Below are 19,063 nucleotides of genomic sequence, written 5' to 3'. Positions count from 1 at the left end.
GATATGTTTTAATTTTTCTTATATAAATACAAAATATAAAAATACATTTATTTATATATAGTACATATTTGTGTATATATGTGTGTATGTATATGTGTTTGTGTATAAACATATATAAGATTTTTTTAAGTAAGATTTTATTTTTTTAAGATTTTATTTATTTGATCCATCATTGGTCAGCTGGATCTCATACCTGTGGTTCTGTTTTACTTCCTCTTTTGTATCTTTTGCTCCCCTCCTTTCTACTTCCTTCTGATGCTTATAGGAGGCAGATTTTACTCTCTGTGAGTCTTTTTTGGATCCTGTGAATAAAGAACTACTTGTTTGAGGGCAGTTGGACTCAGCGCCTAGAGTCTTAATGAAGATATAACCTTAAATGAAGGTATCCTCAAATACATAATATATATCCTAAAATCTGCTTTTCTGCCCCCCAGGCTATGCCTGCCTATCACTATAACTGTTGGGTAATTTCATGTAACTATTGGTAGTCATAATTTTAAAAAACTTTAGCTGCCACATATGTTCTTGTTATCCAGTGGTAAAGTTTTCCAGTGACTTTGCAAAAAAATAGATATTAGCTTATGTGCACATTGCTTGCACTCCTTATATAATGGAGAAGTTGTTGAATATTTGCAGTAAAAGTTTTCATGCTTACTCACTGTTGAAGCTTTTGTTCCAATTCCCAGGAACGAATTCATGTGTTGTTAGAATGAACTCAGCTGTTTCTGTGTTCTGTTTTACGTTCTTGGTCAAAGCCTTTGGCTTTAACACAAACTCTTTAAGAACTGCTTGTTTTTGAAGGACTCGGTTAAATGAATTTTTAAAAATTTGCTTCTATTTAAAGAAGAGTTTTTAGAGCCCCAAGTTCCCCCCTTGTCTCAGCTCAGTAGATGCTGCCATGTGTATTCTCACTCCAGCAAAGCCTGGTTTTATTTCCTGAAAAGGTCTCTGAACTGCAGGGTTCCACACAAATAAGAGCCCTAACCGCTAACCTCAAACCCTAACCTGAACCCTAACCCTAACCCCAACCCTCTGGAGTTGTCTCCGACCTGCAAGTTGGAGGCAGTCCCCTCACCCTGGTCTTATCTAACCCTAATCCTAATCCTAGCCCTAATAACTAACCCTAGATCTGAGAAAACAAAAAGAAGATGTATAGACGTGCAGTGGAATATTACTCAACCATAAAAAATGAATTCTTGCCATTTGCGATGATATGATTGGAGCGAAAGAGTATTACATGAAGTTCAGTACATCAGTCAGAAAAAGACAAATACCACATTATTTCATTTATATGTGGAATTTAAGAAAGAAAATAAACTAGCGGGGGGTGGGGAAGAAAGAGGCAAATCAAAAAACAGACTCTTAACTATGGAGAACAACTGATGGTTACCAGAGGGGAGGTCAGTGGGGGATGGGTGAAATAGGTGATGGGGATTAAGGAGGGCACTTGCTGTGATGAGCACCAGGTGTTGTGTGCAAGTGCTGAATTACTGTATTGTACACCTGAAACAATATTACACTGTATGTTAACTAACTGGAATTTGAGTAAAAACTTGGAAAAATTATTTGTTTTTATTAGTAAAATAAAGGCCTTTTTTAAGGCCTTTAATATATGAAATTACACTGATTAGGTTTTGCTGCTTTGTATATGTTTATTGCTTTATTGTTATTTCCTCTACCATTGATTAAGTCTGTTGTGCTTTTGATGTTACTAAGATTTGGTGAAAAAATAGAAATGTAATGCATTTTACAAAGGGCAAAAGGAAGGGCTTAGCTAACATAATACCTTTGATCAAGAGATTACAAAGGTAAGAAATGGGTAGCTATGGCACTCTCTTTTAAAAGATACTTAAATTATTAGTTTGGAAAATCCTGTAGCATCCTTAGTTTAAATAATTTAGTACTTTTATTAGTAGCATTTAAATCTAGCTTTTAAAACTGTCTGCCTCAATATTTTAAACAAGAAATGGAGCTAACATTTTAGAAGTAATACCTTTTTTTAGATTTAAAAGTCAGGATTTCAAACTGACCTAATTTCTTTCTAACTTGTTGGAAGCATCAATTAATATTTTGATCAGTTTCAGATGCTTAAAATATGTATTTTTTTTCAATGAAAAAACAGTGAAATATCCCTGAGGCAGTGTTATTTTAATCCCATAAAGAATGGAGAAACACAAAATCCTGTTTCTCACCTTTTTTATTTCTCTGCTGCCTTCTAAATCCTCTGATTTTTCATATGTTTTTATTAATAGTAAGGTTTTTTTAATAAGAGAATATTATACTGGTTAATTGAGACGGTTGGTCTCATTGGAATGCTAAGGTTAAGACATCTTCCCAGATATTCATATGCATGCACACTCATTTGTTTTTAACAAATTTTGTTGCTAACTCAGCTCCAAATATCAGCTGCTTCTGCAACTTTTGAGTTTTGGTGCTGATTTTGATTGCCACATCATCAAGAAAGACCAGCCACCTGTGCTATGCAGTTATGTCTTCTAGGTTTTAATACCAAATGATTCAAAATAAGTTAGGAATGATGTCAAAACAAAACCTAAAAATATTGTCTATACTACTTGTGTATCTCCACTAAATAATCCCCCAACTTTTATTTTGATAGCTTTATCAGGTTGTACATGGAGTCTAATTCCACTTTTTTTCTTTCCATCCTTCCTACCTTTCCTGTATCCTTTATATGACCTAAAATTAAAATAATTTTTAAAGGATTTTATTTATTTATTTATTCATGAGAGATAGATAGAGAGACATAGGCAGAGGGAGAAGCAGGCTCCCTGCAGGGAGCCTGATTTGGTACTGGATCTCAGGACCCTGGGATCATGACCTGAGCCAAAGGCAGATACTCAACCACTGAGCTAAAATAATTTGCCCTAAAATAATTTATTAATCAGATATTGTCACTTACTCATATATATGTTCCTTTGATTTTCAGTGTCTCTAAAAGAATAGAGTTAATCTCAGGTTGTTTTTAAAGTATTAGGTTTGTTCATGCATTAAGAAAGTAAAAAGATACCTAAAAATTATAGCCAGAAGTGTAAGAATTATAGAGCTCTTCTCCATAACTCATCAACAGAGCGTTACCAGGTATGCCTCTGAGTTTACAGCAGCAAGTGTGGGAGGCGATATTGTTACCACTTTCTACATCCTACTATCTTCTATCCTTTTGCATCATAGAACCAAGAGAAGACAAAAGTAGATTATGTGTTTTGATGCAAAACAACATATTAGAATATTTATGTATAATTTAGTAAAAAAAAAACAAACAAGCAGATTTTTCCAGATAGGTGATAAACTAGTAGGTTTTGAGATACTTTCCCCCCTTTTTTTCTCCTTGAGTATTTTTTCATCTTTGGACAAAGGCTTTTTACTTGATGTTTGTTTCTTATTATATAGGTGTTAGGACTCCATATATGGACTATGATGTAGGAAACATCTGCTCTTAATTTTTCCTTCTGTAGTATGACCAGGGATGTATCAACCTTTTTAGGTAGAAACTCTGATGCATACGGTTATGGAAACGAGGAGATGACAAGTTTTAGAGAAGGGTGTGGATTTTCTATTCTTCTTTTTTTTTTTTAGTACTCTTCTCTATATTCTTGAAAAGTCATTGTTAAATAGGGTATAATTGGATGAGTCAGTTGTTTTTATAAAAGACTTATTCTTTACATACAATCTAAAATATTATATGGGATGGAATCCGAATATGCCAAGACGACTTTAAAAGTCACTGTAATTTTTAAAATTTGCCATAATTATTATTTTTTTATTTTATTATTTTATTATTTTAATTTAAGGTTTAACGTCATTCTAAAATGTGCTTTGCCTGATCAGGACTTTATAGTCTAGTGGAGGAAATGACCAGAATACTGCAGAATACTTCTAATACAAAATAAAAAGTATATTAAAGTCCTGATTTTAAGAAAAACAAATACATGCAAAACATAAACTCTTCTTATTTATAGGCTTCTGACTAAAGTATGAGCATCTTATGGGCAGAATCCGTGTCCTAGTTGATCTTGTTTCTGTGGTATTTAGCATAATACCTGGAATAGCATAAGCATTAAATTTCTTGAAAATTAATATTTACTCTTAACAGTTAAGTGAATACCTGTCTTTTGGTCAAAAATACAGAAATTAAAAAAATGCAGAAATAACCAGCTAATGAAAAAAAATTGAAAAATCAGTCTCTGGATGTTATTGGATGTTTCAAACTGCAACTGCCTTATACTTGTCCAGTATTTTCTTACTCCCCTCACTTTTTTCCTGGCATACAATAGATACCCCTTTAGAACTATGCTATCCCTTTTTTGCCTTTTACTAACAAATAATTTTTAATCATAAAATTTGATCCTACTGTATCACTGTATGCCCAGAAAAAAAAGATTAGATTTTAGCCCTTTTTGTCATTCTAGGTTTTCTGTTAAACTGTTTCTACAGATCACTTTAGTAGGCTGTGAAGGAAAGATATAACCCTAGAAAAAGTATATTTTGGTTATTAATTCCTTCATCTATTCAGTAGGTGTTTATTGAACACAATCGTACTTCAGACCATTAGTTTTCAACCTTTTTTGTGTTCACGTTTGATGAGGATAAAGATTCTATTGTTGCATGTTACAGTAAATACCACCTTTTTTAGGTGCTGAGTAAGCATTATGCCCTGTATCTCTTCTCAAAATAAGTTGTATATGTTCTACATCGTATAAAATAGCCCAGATACATTCTGATTAATATCACTGTATGTTATTGTATATTATACATGGTTTGAAATTGAGCACACTAGTGAAGAGTTTGTGCTGCTTGTTAGTTGGGAATTACCAGAGGCTTAAATAATAAAGAGACAGATTCTAAAGATGAGAGTACAATGAAAAAGTGTGATTAGGCAGATTTACCCCCGAAATTCCATTAACTGACACTTGACGTACAATATTTGTTGCCAAATTAGGTGCTATGTTGGAGTGTAATATACCATTTCTTAATAAGGTAAACCTGGCCAGTTTCCCATCTATTAAGTACAAGTACCAGATGCTCATCAAGGTGACATTTTGCATGAAAAATTTAAATACTAGACCCAGATACTCTTAGCAAGTTGAGCATACAACAAGATGTAACTAGGAGGAGAGACCAACAGAAAAAAACCAGCAAAATTATTTGGGGGAGTAGGGAAGGCGATTTGCTTATTGTAGGTGGGATTGGCTCTGCTATTTAAATTATGTTTATTTTTCTCTCTGAATAGGATTGAGTTCACATGAGTTCAGTGAGCACATGATAAAGTTCCACTGAGTTGTACCATAAAAATAAGTAAAAGACAGTCTCTCTCCTTGAGAAGTTGGCAGTCTAATTAGGAAGTCAAGACATTCATGTGTAGGGGGGAAAAAAAGAACCCAGAGAAAACAACTTAAAGAATTGAGAAGGACAGGGCAACATATTCTAATTTTAAATATACTGTAATTGTTAATAGTAGAGTTGATAGCTTCTTCCAGGATCTTTGAACACTTGTGGGATTTTTTTTTCTAAGAGAGCTAAAGAAATCTGAAACTCTTTAGAGCTACTGATCACCTTGTCAGTTTTGTGAAAAACATGGAAAAGGTGACAGAAAGGAACAGAGAGCTGTGTTCTCAGTAGGGATAATACAACGCTCACCAAAGCTTGTCAGTCTGTTTTGTTCTCTTGGCTTTGTTATTGCTTTGGCCTGGTAGGAGATTAGGTATATGAGAAGCATGCATTTTGAAACTCAGAATGTTGTAAGTAGTGAATAATAATGGCAACTGAAATGCAAATGGTCAGTTATTTGAATTTATAAGGTAGTGTTATGATAACCACAGGGTAACTCAACTGGTGTTGGCTGGATAGCCCCCAAAATTTCAGCCTCATATAATTATGGATTAGACAAAATTGTGTTGAAAAATAGGGTAGGAAATGCAAGTAACGTTTTTTGAGATTCTAATGTGCTAAGTGCACTGTGCTATGTGTTTTATGTAATTTTTTTCATTGAGTCATAATAACAAGTCAAAAGATAGACATTAATATCCTCATATTACAAAGAAAACAATTCCAGCAAATAAGTAAATTGGAAATATGAAAGCAGGTCTCTGGCTGGCTTCACATTCTGTATTCTTCTCACTAGTCATGATGCCCCAGTAGGTACATTGTGTATCCTATTTGCTTTTTCTCTGTCCTCCTCCATATTCTTTATGCTCACAGATATAACTGTTAATAGAACTCATTTTACAAATTTATAATGGGTAGAGTGTGTTAGTGAAAACTCATTTAAATATGTATTGGCTTTATTTGTCCTGAAACTGTGTAAATAAAGGTTGCACATATGATTTGCTTGTCGTTGAAAAAGATTAAGTAGAAAAATACCCAGTGTAACTTGATATTGTATTATAGATCTTAATTACTATAATTGAGCTGTCAATGGTGATGAAAAAGTGAATCAGAATTCCTATAACTTTTTCCCTAAAGCTTTCAGAGTATTAATAGAAATATTTTGTAGTTTTGTGCTAGTTTTTAGCTTTAGCAAAAGCCGTTCTGGTTGAATCTCAATTATTTTTCTTTACTAATCTTTATTCTCTAATTCTTAAGAAGGAATTCACCCCATGGGGACACCTGGGTGGTTCAGTCAGTTAAGCATCTGCTTTGGGCTCAGGTCCTGATCCCAAAGCCCTGGAATGAAGCTTCACGTTGGGCTCCCTGCTCAGTGGGGAGCCTGCTTCTCCCTTTCCCTCTGCTGCTCCACCTGCTTGTTCACCCTTTTTCTCTCTCTCCCTCCCTCTGTCAAATAAATAAAATCTAAAAAAAAAAAAAGGAATTCACTCCCTTGCTCTATACCCAAACTTCAAACTATGGAGGTTCATCAGAGCTTAGAGAACTAACAAGTAATTTGTGTTTAAACTAATACACTCTTCCATTCCCTACACTTTATCAGATATGGCTTTACATATTGTGATGATGATATTAACTTAGACATTATTAAAATGGCATTATTTCTCAGTAGCACAGTATTATTTACAATACTTTCTCCTATTACATAATGTTACCTTATTCTAGCAGATAACATAGGATGACAAAAGTTTGATAAAAAAAAGATGAAAACACAAGTATTTGTTATGATATAACATTTTTGCTTTCTATTTTGAGAAACAGATTGGGGTTGGCCCGAGGCTTTGTTTATAAAAGTACATGTAAGATTTTTTGGATTTTGGTTTTGCTTTTTGTTTTTTGTTTTTTAATGGAGCAAGTCAAGGACTTTTGCTTTTTGTAGTCCTGAAATAAGTATCATTTTTTAAGTGCAGGCAATCCTTGATTTATAAACACCTGACCTTAAAAGGGTTGTTTTTTATTTTGTTTTCTTTTGTTTTCATAAAATGACTGGCTTTCTATGTTCCATCATAGAAAGACTAATTTTTTTCATCTTGTATAACCAGAGTGTCAATTTTCTAAAACTGTTCTTGGTGCTAGAAATTTCTTTTACTTTTATCTTCTCTCCTTCTCATTGCTTTTGTCCTGTCTTTCACATCCAGCCCCCAATTTTATCCTACTGCCACCATCAACTTGGCAACCAGAAATGGCAAAGTCAGTTTTTTCCCATCCATATAAATCCTATCACTCTGTTTTATTGCCGCTAACCTAGTGATTCTCAGGTGATGATGATTCTTCCCTTCCCACTGCCCACCCAGAGGACTTTTGGCATGTTGGGTTATCATGGCTGGCAGAGTTGGAAAGAATTATGCTTTTGGTATCCAGTAGGTAGAGGCCAGGGATGCTGCCAATCATCCTGTAATGAATAGGACTACCCCTCATCTCTAACCAATGTCAGTAGTGCCAAGGAGGAGAACTTGTATTAGCTCTGTTTAAGGATCAGCTGTATGTTTTCTTCAACTCAATTTCTTCAGCTAAATTTAGATACCCCTCTTCCAAGCTTTTATAATACCTTATATAATATTTTTCCACATTTTTTAGCCTTTTCTTTATTGATCTTATCAACATGACTGAATACTTCTTGAGGGCAGAGGTTGTATATTCATATCAGTGTCCCTAATTTACGGTGTAATGTCAGGTACATAGTGAGAGCTCCATAGATGAATAATTACATGCATAAATAAGACAACGTAAATGTTGCTAGGTATGACATTTTTTGATATTGTCAAAAACGACAAAGCAAACCATAATGGCTACTCTTAATCTCACCTAAGAAAACCCAACCTCTCTTTTTTATTTTGAATCATGATTTATTTATCATAATGAAACATTCTAAAAAATATTTTAATATTTTTATTAAATAGACTTCTCCATTGCCTTCTGGCACTTCCAGAAACCTCCTCTTGCCTAATTCTGTCTTCCCCATCTCCACTCATTATTTATCTCATCAAAATATTAGTATATGAATCCTATCATCAATATATTTAGTTCCTAAAAATGTGGATCTGCCCACAGTTTTAAGACAGAATACTGACACTCCAGGATTTATTCATAAATGCTCTTTTTAAAAGCAGGCATGCCACAAATACCATGGTTGGTACAAACAGACCAGCTACAGTCAGCAATGCTTGTTCTAGGGAGATGTCCCAGATAAATTCTTACTTACTTTTGAGACACTTTGCTGTCATATCCTTGACGCATAGATTCTGAGTATTTAACCTGGCTGGTGATACCTGGCATCAGCACTTTCCTTTATAGCATGTTCTTACTTTGGCATGGCATTTGAGTTCCAGTCCCTTCTGTCTTACCATAGCTTCCTAATATGCTGTGCTCAAACCATGTTCAGCTGTCTCTCTCATTCCTTTTTTTTTTTTTTTTTTTTTTAATTTTTATTTATTTATGATAGTCACACAGGGAGAGAGAGAGGCAGAGACACAGGCAGAGGGAGAAGCAGGCTCCATGCACCGGGAGCCCGACGTGGGATTCGATCCCGGGTCTCCAGGATCGCGCCCTGGGCCAAAGGCAGGCGCCAGACCGCTGCGCCACCCAGGGATCCCTCTCTCTCATTCCTAATCTTCTGTTGCACATGCTGCTTGACACCCCCTATTCAGAACCTCTCCTCCTTCACATTCTTCAGTCTCAGTCAATACACATGCCACATTTTGGAAGCCTTTCCTTAAGACCCCAACATCGAGTGATATACCTTCTTTACATCCATAGCACCTTGTGCCTACACCTACATACTAATAATAGAAAGGCAGTTGCAATATTTGTCTTTCTTACTGACAGCAGAGTCTAGTGCTTTCAGGGCATTCCTAGTGCCTTGTATGCATGTATGTATGTATGTATGGATCGATGTGTAATATTACATATTATATATGTAATAAGCATTGGTTATATGAGAATGGATGAAACAAAATACCTCTTCCAGCCTGCAAAAATTACACAAATCTGGTTAAACCTTTCTGCTAGGAAATGGAGATGAATCAGTCCAAATATTGAGAGTCTTTGGAGAAAATGGTACAAAGAGATAAACTTTATGCTCACTGGCAGGTTTACCAGCTTGATCAGAGGGCTACGCCTTTAGGTTTCATTAGCTTAACAAAAAGTTAAGCTAATGCTAACTTCACTGACTAGTACTTTAATGATGTGCCCATGGTTTTAATCAAGTGTTTTTACAAAGAATGTATTTTTGACAATATATTCAGTTGCCTCTGTACAGAGAAGGAACTCCCAAACCAGATGTGATTATGACAGGCACTTGTAGGTGTTGTACACCAAATTCGCCAAATCCAGCAATTTCATTTACTGGTTTTGGAAATAGTTTTTCTTCACCAAAGAGAGGAGGCAAGGAAATTATTTAAAACCTGGAAATAACCTGTTGCTTTGAAAGTTGTATAAATATTTTTTAGAATGTTTCATTATGATAAATAAATCATGATTCAAAATAAAAAAGAGAGGTTGGGTTTTCTTAGGTGAGATTAAGAGTAACCATTATGGTTTGCTTTGTTGTTTTTGACAATATCAAAATGTGAGACCTAGCAACATTTATTGTTTTCTCCTGAATCTACAGAGTCTGGATGAGCCTCCAATTTGAAATTTTTTGGATTAGCTTTATGCTTGAGGGTACTTGCCTGTATTTTGAACTTTGTAAAGCATCTAGAAACTTTTACCCATCCACTCAAGCATGAATCGGACTTCTGGACTGTAAATTCACATGTGGTTCTGCCACTTACCAGCTATGTGACTGTAGACAGGATACCTAACCTCTACGCCTTATTTTCCTCATTTGTAAAAAAGATCGTGTGTTTGGCACATATGATAATAAGTGGTTTTCATCATCATCTTCATTGTTGAAACCATATTAGAAATTCATTAGGTTAGGAAACTCTTTTCAGATACAATTTTCTTTCTTAAAAACACCTTAATAATACTAAGGCTATGTGTAAAAGCAGTAGTAGACAGTGACTCTACTACACAGACTTGAAAAGGGCTTATTGTAAAAGTGGGGAAAAAAAGATAGAAGGGGACTCTGAATAGCTAGGGAGTGCCCCCAGTGTCCTGGAGGAAGAGAAATCATCAGGAATTAGTCCTGACACTATTCTGTCTTGACCTCAGCTTTTGGTACTTTTCAGAATCTGAAAGCTGTCCCATAACCCTCCATTTCCCTCCTGGAACGGTCTTTGTCACGTGTCAGGAGTGGTTTTATCTCTCCCACCAAAAACAAGGGCACCCAATAATAGAGGCAGCAAAACTTGAAGGGCAGAATCTCTGGATCAGCTCTGCCGAGGGCGAGGACTAGGTTAAGTACCTGTATTTTATACATGAGGAAACAAGAAGAGAAGCTAAGTAATTTGCACAAAATCACACTAGCTAGCAAGAGGAGGCACCAGGAGTACAAATGAACAATTGGATTTTAGAACTAGCTCTCTGAACCACCCGACTACTGCTTCCTCCTCTGATCAGTGGTTCTGTGGCCATGCCTACTCTCCCACAGTGGCCATCCTTCCTGGAGGTGCCCAGCTAAGACACGAACCTGAGGTCATGCTGATGGAGAATTTCCATGAGGGTTTCTCTTAAGACTGCAGAGTGGAGGGGCAACTGAGTGGCTCAATCCATTAAGTATCTGTCTTGGGCTCAGGTCATGATCCTAGGGTCCTGGGATTGAGCCCTACTTCAGGCTTCCTGCTCAGCAGGGAACCTGCTCCCCCTGCTCACGCTCTGTGTCTCTTTCAAATAATATATGTGCTGCCAAACTGACTACGTGTCTCTCTCAAATAAATAAGTAAAATCTTTGGGGACACCTGGGTGGCTAAGTGGTTGATCGTCTGCCTTCGACTCAGGGCGTCATCCCGGGGTCCTGGGATCAAGTCCTGCATCGGGCTCCGGTGGGAGCCTGCTTCTCCCTCTCTCTAGGTCTCTGCCTCTTCTGTCTCTCATGAATAAATAGATAAAATCTTTTAAAAACATACAGAGCAGAATCTTCACCTATAGCCTTTGTTCTGCATACAGATGGAGAAAAAAAGGGGTCATCTTTTGCATCCATAGCTACATTTGAGATACAGAAATTATATGTACTGCAGAGCCAGGAGACAACACCAGCATCTCCTAAAACTGCTTCCCATGGAGATGTATTTGACCATAGGCCTCCTTTTTTATTTTCCCTACCACAGAACCTGTTAACTTAGAAAGGAGAACTTTAAACTTTAGAGTTTGGAAATTACTTTTTTTGACATAAGATATTGATTTGTTGGTTGGTTGTTTGGCTGGTTGGTTTATAGAGCTAGCCTAAACATGATGATGCTGTAAAGCTTGAGAATTGTAGAACTTGGGCTGACCTCAGTCAAAATTCTATTTTGTGGGCAACCCAGGTGGCTCAGCGGTTTGGTGCCTGCCTTCATTCAGCCCAGGGTGTGATCCTGGAAACCCAGGATAGAGTCCCACATCGGGCTCCCTGCGTGGAGCCTGCTTCTCCCTCTGCCTGTGTCTGCGCCTCTCTCTCTCCCTCTCTCTGTGTGTCTCTCTCATGAATAAATAAAATATTTTTTTTAAAAAATTCTATTTTGTGCCGAGGTCTCTACCACCCTCCTACCCTCCTCAACTTTCTATTGAGGTGTAACCTAGATGTACAAAGTATGCAGCTCAATGAATTATCACATCTACTCAACACCCAGAAGACTCCCCCTGCCACACACACACACACACACGCGCGCGCGCACGCACGTTTCCTAGAGCTGCCATAACAAAGTGCCACAAACTAGGTGGCTTGAAACAACAGAAATTTATTGTCTCGCAGTTCTGGAGGCTAGAAGTCTGAAAGCAAGGTGTCATCAGGGCCACACTCCTCTGAAATCCATAGAGGAATCCTTCCTGGCCTCTTGCTAGCTTCTAGTGGTTTGTAGGCAATCTTTGGCATTACTTGGCTTGCAGCTGTATCACTTCAGTCTCTGCCTCGTGGTCACATGGTACCTTTCTTCTCTGTGTCTGTCTTCACATGGTTTTTCTTCTAAGGACACCAGTCAGCTTGCCTTAGGGGACCACCCTACTCCAGTAGGACTTCATTTTAAGTAATTATATCTGTAATCACCCTATTTCCAAAAAAGGGTCACATTCTGAGGTACTGAGCTTAGGATTTCAATGTATCTTTTTTGGAAGGGGGACAGTTCAACCCAGACAATCCCGTGTTCCTCCTCAGTCAGTACAATATCCTCCTTCCCAAAGGTTACAGCAACATAAATTTAATAAGGAAAAAATAAGTATAAATTTTAAGAGCATTCAGAAAAAAATGAAGAGTTTTATAAATAAGAAGACTTTTTTTCCTAAATCATATCATTAAAAAAGTTTTAGGTTTGCATGTTTTTCTAAATGAATCCAAAAACAATTAGTCCAACTGGTTTGAATAAAGAAAACGAACAAACAGCCTTACAAACTAGTGGTTATAAACCTTTGCAGCTAGATGGTTTGACCAGTGAGTGAACAGAGGCTCAGAAGCATTTCTGTGACTTGTCCAAGGTCACACAGTCAGGAAAACCCAGTACCAATCAGCTATTGAACAAAACTCAAAGCAACCAGAGGACTTTTATTTTTAGGTGGTGATGTTTTAAGTTCTAATCTTGGGAAGAAATGCTGTTAGTCCTTAGGTCAAATTAACTAAGAAAACAGGAATTCCCATGTTGAACACAAAAGAGACATAGGGACATCAGAATTCTTTTGATTACTATGCAGTTGCTGCTGGATTTCAAGCACCATCTGAAACATCACTGGAAGACTCTGTGTGTAGGTAACTATGAAAGCAATTTTAAGGCAGATTTTTATTTAACTGCAAATGTACTTCACCAGCCTTCTCATTTCCCATAAAACATTTTATATCAAAGGCAATTTAAAAACTTTTTAAATTTATGTTTAGTAAAGAGGATAAACCAGTAACTAATATTTCAAACTTGCTGCTTGGTGCCATATTGAGTCCCAGAAATGACCTGGCATTTTGAAAGATTCTTCTTCAAAAGGATAATGAATACAATAATGTTTTCTTTCTTTCTTTTTCTAGCCAAGGACCCTTGTCATCCATTAGAGCGGTAATCAAGAGATGTAAGTTTGTTTTTTCCTGCTCTGTGATATTTTAAATGATGGTTTAGATTTCCAGCAAATGATTGTGTTTGATGAATCTTACAAATAATCCAACAAAAGTACCTTCTTTTTTCTCCTAAGGAATAATAAACCATTTCAGACAAGCAGCTAGTTTTTCAACTTTCTTTTCAATTTTCATTTATTGATAAGCTCATTCCTAAGAATAATATTTTTCTCTTACAGAACTAAATTATTTTTAAAAATGTGGATTATCTGGTCAATTTTTATGATTCAATATAAATTTATATAACCATCTTCTATAGGTAGAGACATCTGATGGGTATAAAAAAAACACACCCTACTGTCTTTGATTCATTTTCCTCCACAGTATTTTTATTTAACTGTATAAATGCCTGTGGAGATTGGCTCACTTCCACATACAAGTGCCTTAATAGAATTCTCTACAAAATGGTGCATAGTTTCAACCTCGCCTCTTGGTTAAAACTTGTTCTAGGTGCAGAATTTTAACTTTTTTTTTTTTAACAAAAGCCTCTGCAAAATTCCCTTTAGTTTTAGACAAACTAAATAGCACATGGATTACCTCCTGTTTTAAACTACGATAAGGAGGGGATTTTTTTTTTTTAACCAGCAAAGATGGATTTGTTCAAGAATAGCAGAGAATTGCTGTCTAAGACAAGCCACAGCAAAACCATAGGCAAGTCTGCAGAACAAAAGAGAGGAAAGCATTCTTTTAGAAAACTGGGCATTGGGAAGGCTGTTATAAACAAAAAGCCCACTGGAGTAAACTGGGGAGTTCAAAATATAGTGGCTTCTCACTGGCTGGGTTGTAATGGTCTCTCACTGGCTGAGATTTTGCTGGGGGAGAAGGAAAGCCCATCTTCCTCCTCATGGGATAGTAACACAGTGTCTGCTGAAGTCCATCCCTTCCTGTTGGATTTACAATTGGCTACAAGTGGTAGTGTGAGAGCTCTCCCTGCCAGCCTCTCAGCTCCATTCAAAATGAAGTTTTAGGGTTTTGTTTTGTTTTTTAAATGAAGTTTTTGAAAAGGAAGAGATTGTAGATGTTCTTTGTAGTATTTGAGCCGAGGTCAACACCCTGAGGACAAGGTATCCTATTTTTAGAAACATAATTCGTAATATTAGAATAAATTTAGGGTATCTACAGGTTGTGAAGAACATGCATTTGGGCCATTGCAGTGAAGATTTTGTAAGGTGGCAATACAGAAGGATATTCCACATTTCCCACATTTTATTTCTGTTGGTCATGGATTATAAAGCTGTGGGATTTCCACAGTGTGTGTTGAAGAAAATTCAGACATGAAAATGGAAAATTCATGCCTTAGAACCCTTTGAAGTAGGGGTGGTATGTGAGAAGATGGGGGGACACAGAGAAAATTTAAAAAGAAGATTAGGATCTGGAATTTAGGCAAGAATCTTTTGCTGGAAATATAATTTGGGGTAGTCAAGGTTATAGGCAAAAATAGGAGTACCTAAACATTTATAGAGAAAACGTAAAGCCAGAGAAGATGACAAAGGACAGAATCTTGGGAAATACTGATGTCTGAGGCTAAGCTCTGCCTTTGAGGTGCTGTAGGGCAAAAGATAAATGACCCCCAAAACACCTCTGCCCTGCTAAGGAGAAGAGACTGAGTCCTGTCGGCTGCCTTCTTGGATTTTAGGACCTCTTTGTGGGGGATTGTAATTTGTACCTGATTTCCCACAGATCCTCTAGGATGGAACTTGTTTACTTTACCGTGCCATCTACTCAAGGCTTTAAGGAGAAGGCAGCTAAGGTGGAGTGAACAAAAAAGAAAGGCTGAAAAATAATGATCAGAAAACTAGAAAAACCAGGAGACAGCTGTGTGTTAGAGGTTAAGGGAGGGGAGGTTTTTTCTAAAAGAATAAGTGAACCACAAATAGCTCTAAATACTGCAGCAAGGACAATCCAAAGATGGCTGAGAATAGGTTATTGTACGTGGCCTTCAGGAGGCCAGTGCTGACCTCTGAGAGAGCAGTTGCAGTAGAACATTGACTCTGGAAGCCACATGTCAATTTGAGACATGAATGGAATTTGTGGAAGTTGGGACAGCTGGGTTGGCTACTCTTTTATGACATTTGATGATAAACAGAAGAAGGAAGGGCTGAGGAGTATCAAGCAGAGAGGAGATTTGACGTACTCTTAGACTGTTCAGGTTGAGGAAGCTTGGAGACGTTTGTAGACAGCAGGGAAGGAATGTGTATAGGGGGATCAGACTGGCACATAAAAAGAGGAAATTGCTGAAATAGGGCCCTAGCTGAGAGGAAGGAGATGAAACAAAGGGAAAACTTGCTTTGACGTATCTTTTTCAAAAAAACAAAAACTAAGTTGTCTTTTAATTCTTAAATATCAGTTACTTTGTGTACACTCAAAGAAATATTTGTTAGTTGTTTTATTCCTGTACATTTAGGCAAGAAGGCCAAAGATCTCATGTGATGCTGTGTAAATACAGAATGAAGAATAATTGTGTTATCCCCTTCTGTTTTACACTTTTTGTCCATTCTGTTAAAAAAAAAAGTTGTAAACAATTTTTCACCTACCCAACCCAGTGAAATGTTTGTTTTACTATCCCATACTTAGTCATCTTTCTTCAGGAAGGAGAAAGACTTCATCACATTTTAAAAGCAATATTCCTTTACTGGTTGCATTTTAAATTCTTCCATAATGATACTGGTTCCAATCAAGCCTTGAGGTCCTTCTTTTTGCAGTCATTCTCGTGAGCCCCAACTATTACGGGTAAAGATCTTGAAGGTATTATAATGGGATTATATCTGGAATTTCATGCTTTTCGTTTCATTAACTTTTCAAGAGAAAATTATTCTCTGAAATTCAGGGTCAGCTAATACTCATTGTCTCCTATTGTGAGTCAGCAACTGTTCACACACATTATAAAACAGTGCTCTCTGCCTGGTAGATGTTAACCCCATTTTACAGATGGTAGGGTCACTGAATCTCAGATTAAATGGCTTCACGAGGTAGATGTAGGATGTGACTCTAGACTGCCTGACTACAAGGTCATTGAGCTTTCAACTCCATGGATGTTCTTGTTATGTCAAACATGTCTAACTCATACCCAGTCTCAAGCAGATGTTAGTGAGTTATTTTTATTATTATGATTTTCATTGGCAAGGTGATACTCCAGCAAAGATGCGGATAATACAGTAATCCTTCTGTATGTTTATTTCTTGTGATCATCATTTAATCAATAATTTTGAGTTATTTAGAATCAGGATTAACATCCAGCTCTCTGTGTCCCAGCCTCTTCATCTATAATGTTGGAGTAAGATGATCACTGAGGGTCCTTCGGTGCTTATGATCCTGTTGGAATTTAGGAGGATTCTTTATTAGTGCTAATATTGCAAATCCAGATCTCAGTCTCTTATGAACAGCTGAGTATGAATTTATTTTGTACTTAGAATTTAACCACATGAACTAGAAAAGTTTGAGGATAATTCTGTGGAATGATAGGATAACTTTAATTGTGGCCTTAGTCCAAAATGCACAAAGGACTAGCTAGCAATTTGTGGCAGGGGTTAAAAGGAACATGTTGGTCTGTATGAGCATCAGTGGCAAATTCGATTGTCATGGCAACACCCACACTGAATCTGTTCTGGGAAAGTAAGAATGAGAGTAATAGTTGAGAAATTAGCAGGAAGAGTATGAGATGCTGTATGAAAATCTAAGGTGTTTCTAGCTACTAAACTTGCTTAATACTCCCAGAAAGAGCCAGTTATTCTATAAGGATCAAGAAAGAAAAGAGATTTCATAGATGAGAGAATGTGAGGGGAAAAAACCTCAAAGCAGGAGACAGGAAAGCAGTGATTCTCAAAGGACATGGAGGAGATCCACAAGTAAGGTTGGGAGACCCTCTCTCCCTCATTCTGCTACTTCCAAAGCAGGAGTACCCCTCTGCTAACCAGGACACTCTTGTTACTAACCGCCTCTGGTGTTAAGGGGCAGAATCAAGTGTGAAAGCCAGTGATTTAAGAGAATGTAAATTGACTACCAGATTACCTTTTAAGTCCTGTATTCATACTTTAAAATTAATCCCTATTAAGTAGCGAATTGATTTTGCAAAATGGTTTTTAGGTTTGGGGGGTAGTTTGCAATGTTGTCAGAAACTATAGGTAGATTTGTTTTTACTGGGGTTATGTGGGTGAATGTCCGGGTCTGTACAGATGTATCTTTGCCGCAACCTATTTCTTTACTCTCTGAAACTGTGGTGCATCAACTTTCCTTTTCTGTCAAAGTGTGCAGATTGGGTGAAAACAGTGGCATTGCAGAACAGTCTTGTTCCTGAATTCCTTTTAAAGCATAGGCAACTGGTTCACTCTTTTTTTTCCCTCCCTTTCTTCTATAACCCCTTCTTTTTTTCCCTTAGCACTCATGAATAGTGCACAGCAAAAATGCCCCGTGGAAGAGGTATGTTTGTGACAATAACATGATATCTTTTAATAGTGTTTGTGTCTGCTGATTCTGGCTTTCGTGATGGTGGTGATGTGATTGTAGCATACTTGGTGAGCCTCTCTTTGATATAATGAAACCATTCTTACGAATCAGATGCACCTCTCAGAGCTTGAGCCTCTCAGTCTTCTTTTATTCCAGTACACAAAATGCACCTCAGCTTGGTTTAGCTCATGATAAAAATGTTACAAATCAGCAAATAGTATGAATATAAGACTCGTGATACAGTTATGCCAGCCTAGCACAGGTTCAACTGTCACAGCTCCAACTCCAGCCTAGATGCCATTGCCACCTCCCACCTCCACCCCTGCATCCCAGCTTGTTTAGAGAGAATCAGAAGTTAATAAGAGGAAGAAAGAAAAGATTCATACTGTCAGCCTTTACAAGTCAGAAGAACTGAAAGAGTACTAAAAAGATCTGAAGGCGACTGGTAGAAGTAGTTTATATCTGAAATAAATTCCTCTTTGTATGTGTTTCTTTACAGTATAGTACTTGAATATTTTCTTAAAATTATTGTTAGAATATGCTTCTTAAAAACAGGAATAATATTCTCCATTACACATATATATAATATGTGACACCACATGTGACATTTTCCAGATCTTATAATTAAGATTTGATTTAATTTAAAAATAAATTTGGAAAAAGTTTGAACTATCTAGCCTTTTGAGTTTGAGGCTTGAAGGAAGAGTCAGCACTGCAAATACAGTAATATGTGCTATAAACATGTTTATAAAAGTGTCGTGAACAGTTTTGGCATTTGTCGTTATCTTTGAACTTAATAAAACAACTTAAAGGTTGTAAAATTCCAGACAAAAAAAATAGCAAATAGATAAAAATGTGACCCCTCTCACTTTCTTTACAATAGAGTTGTAAACAAACATGGCAAAAGCAGTCATATGGATTAAAATAGATACTTAAAATTTTTTCTGCCCGTTGCAATTTTGTGTCTTTGTCGTAATGCTCTTACCAGGCAATTTGTATTTAATAGCTATCTTCTTTTCTCTTTTCATTCTTCAAATTATTTTCAGAACCATG

At 36.7% G+C, this 19,063-nt stretch overlaps 1 protein-coding gene across 13 annotated transcripts in view; it reads left to right on the top strand.

Annotated features, from left to right (window-relative positions):
- SH3D19 (SH3 domain containing 19) overlaps positions 1 to 19,063 on the top strand; it is a 178,531-nt gene that overhangs the window by 106,963 nt on the left and 52,505 nt on the right. For 8 of the 13 annotated variants that reach the window (XR_012006123.1, XM_072773606.1, XM_072773617.1 and 5 more), the window contains one exon: positions 13,484 to 13,524. Coding sequence is in view for 8 of the 13 variants with exons in the window: in XM_072773606.1 (XP_072629707.1) it covers positions 13,484 to 13,524 (41 nt within the window). In the remaining 5 variants the exon portion in view is untranslated. Of the gene's footprint in view, positions 1 to 13,483; positions 13,525 to 17,942; positions 17,984 to 19,063 lie in introns of all 13 variants that reach the window. The other 5 variants (XM_072773613.1, XM_072773611.1, XM_072773612.1 and 2 more) reach the window with 1 other exon arrangement.

This window comes from Canis lupus, chromosome 13 (assembly GCF_048164855.1).
Source record: "Canis lupus baileyi chromosome 13, mCanLup2.hap1, whole genome shotgun sequence".
NCBI lineage: Eukaryota > Metazoa > Chordata > Mammalia > Carnivora > Canidae > Canis > Canis lupus.
The sequence above is the reverse complement of the archived record's forward strand: the minus strand, read 5'-3'. Positions and strand labels throughout refer to the sequence as shown.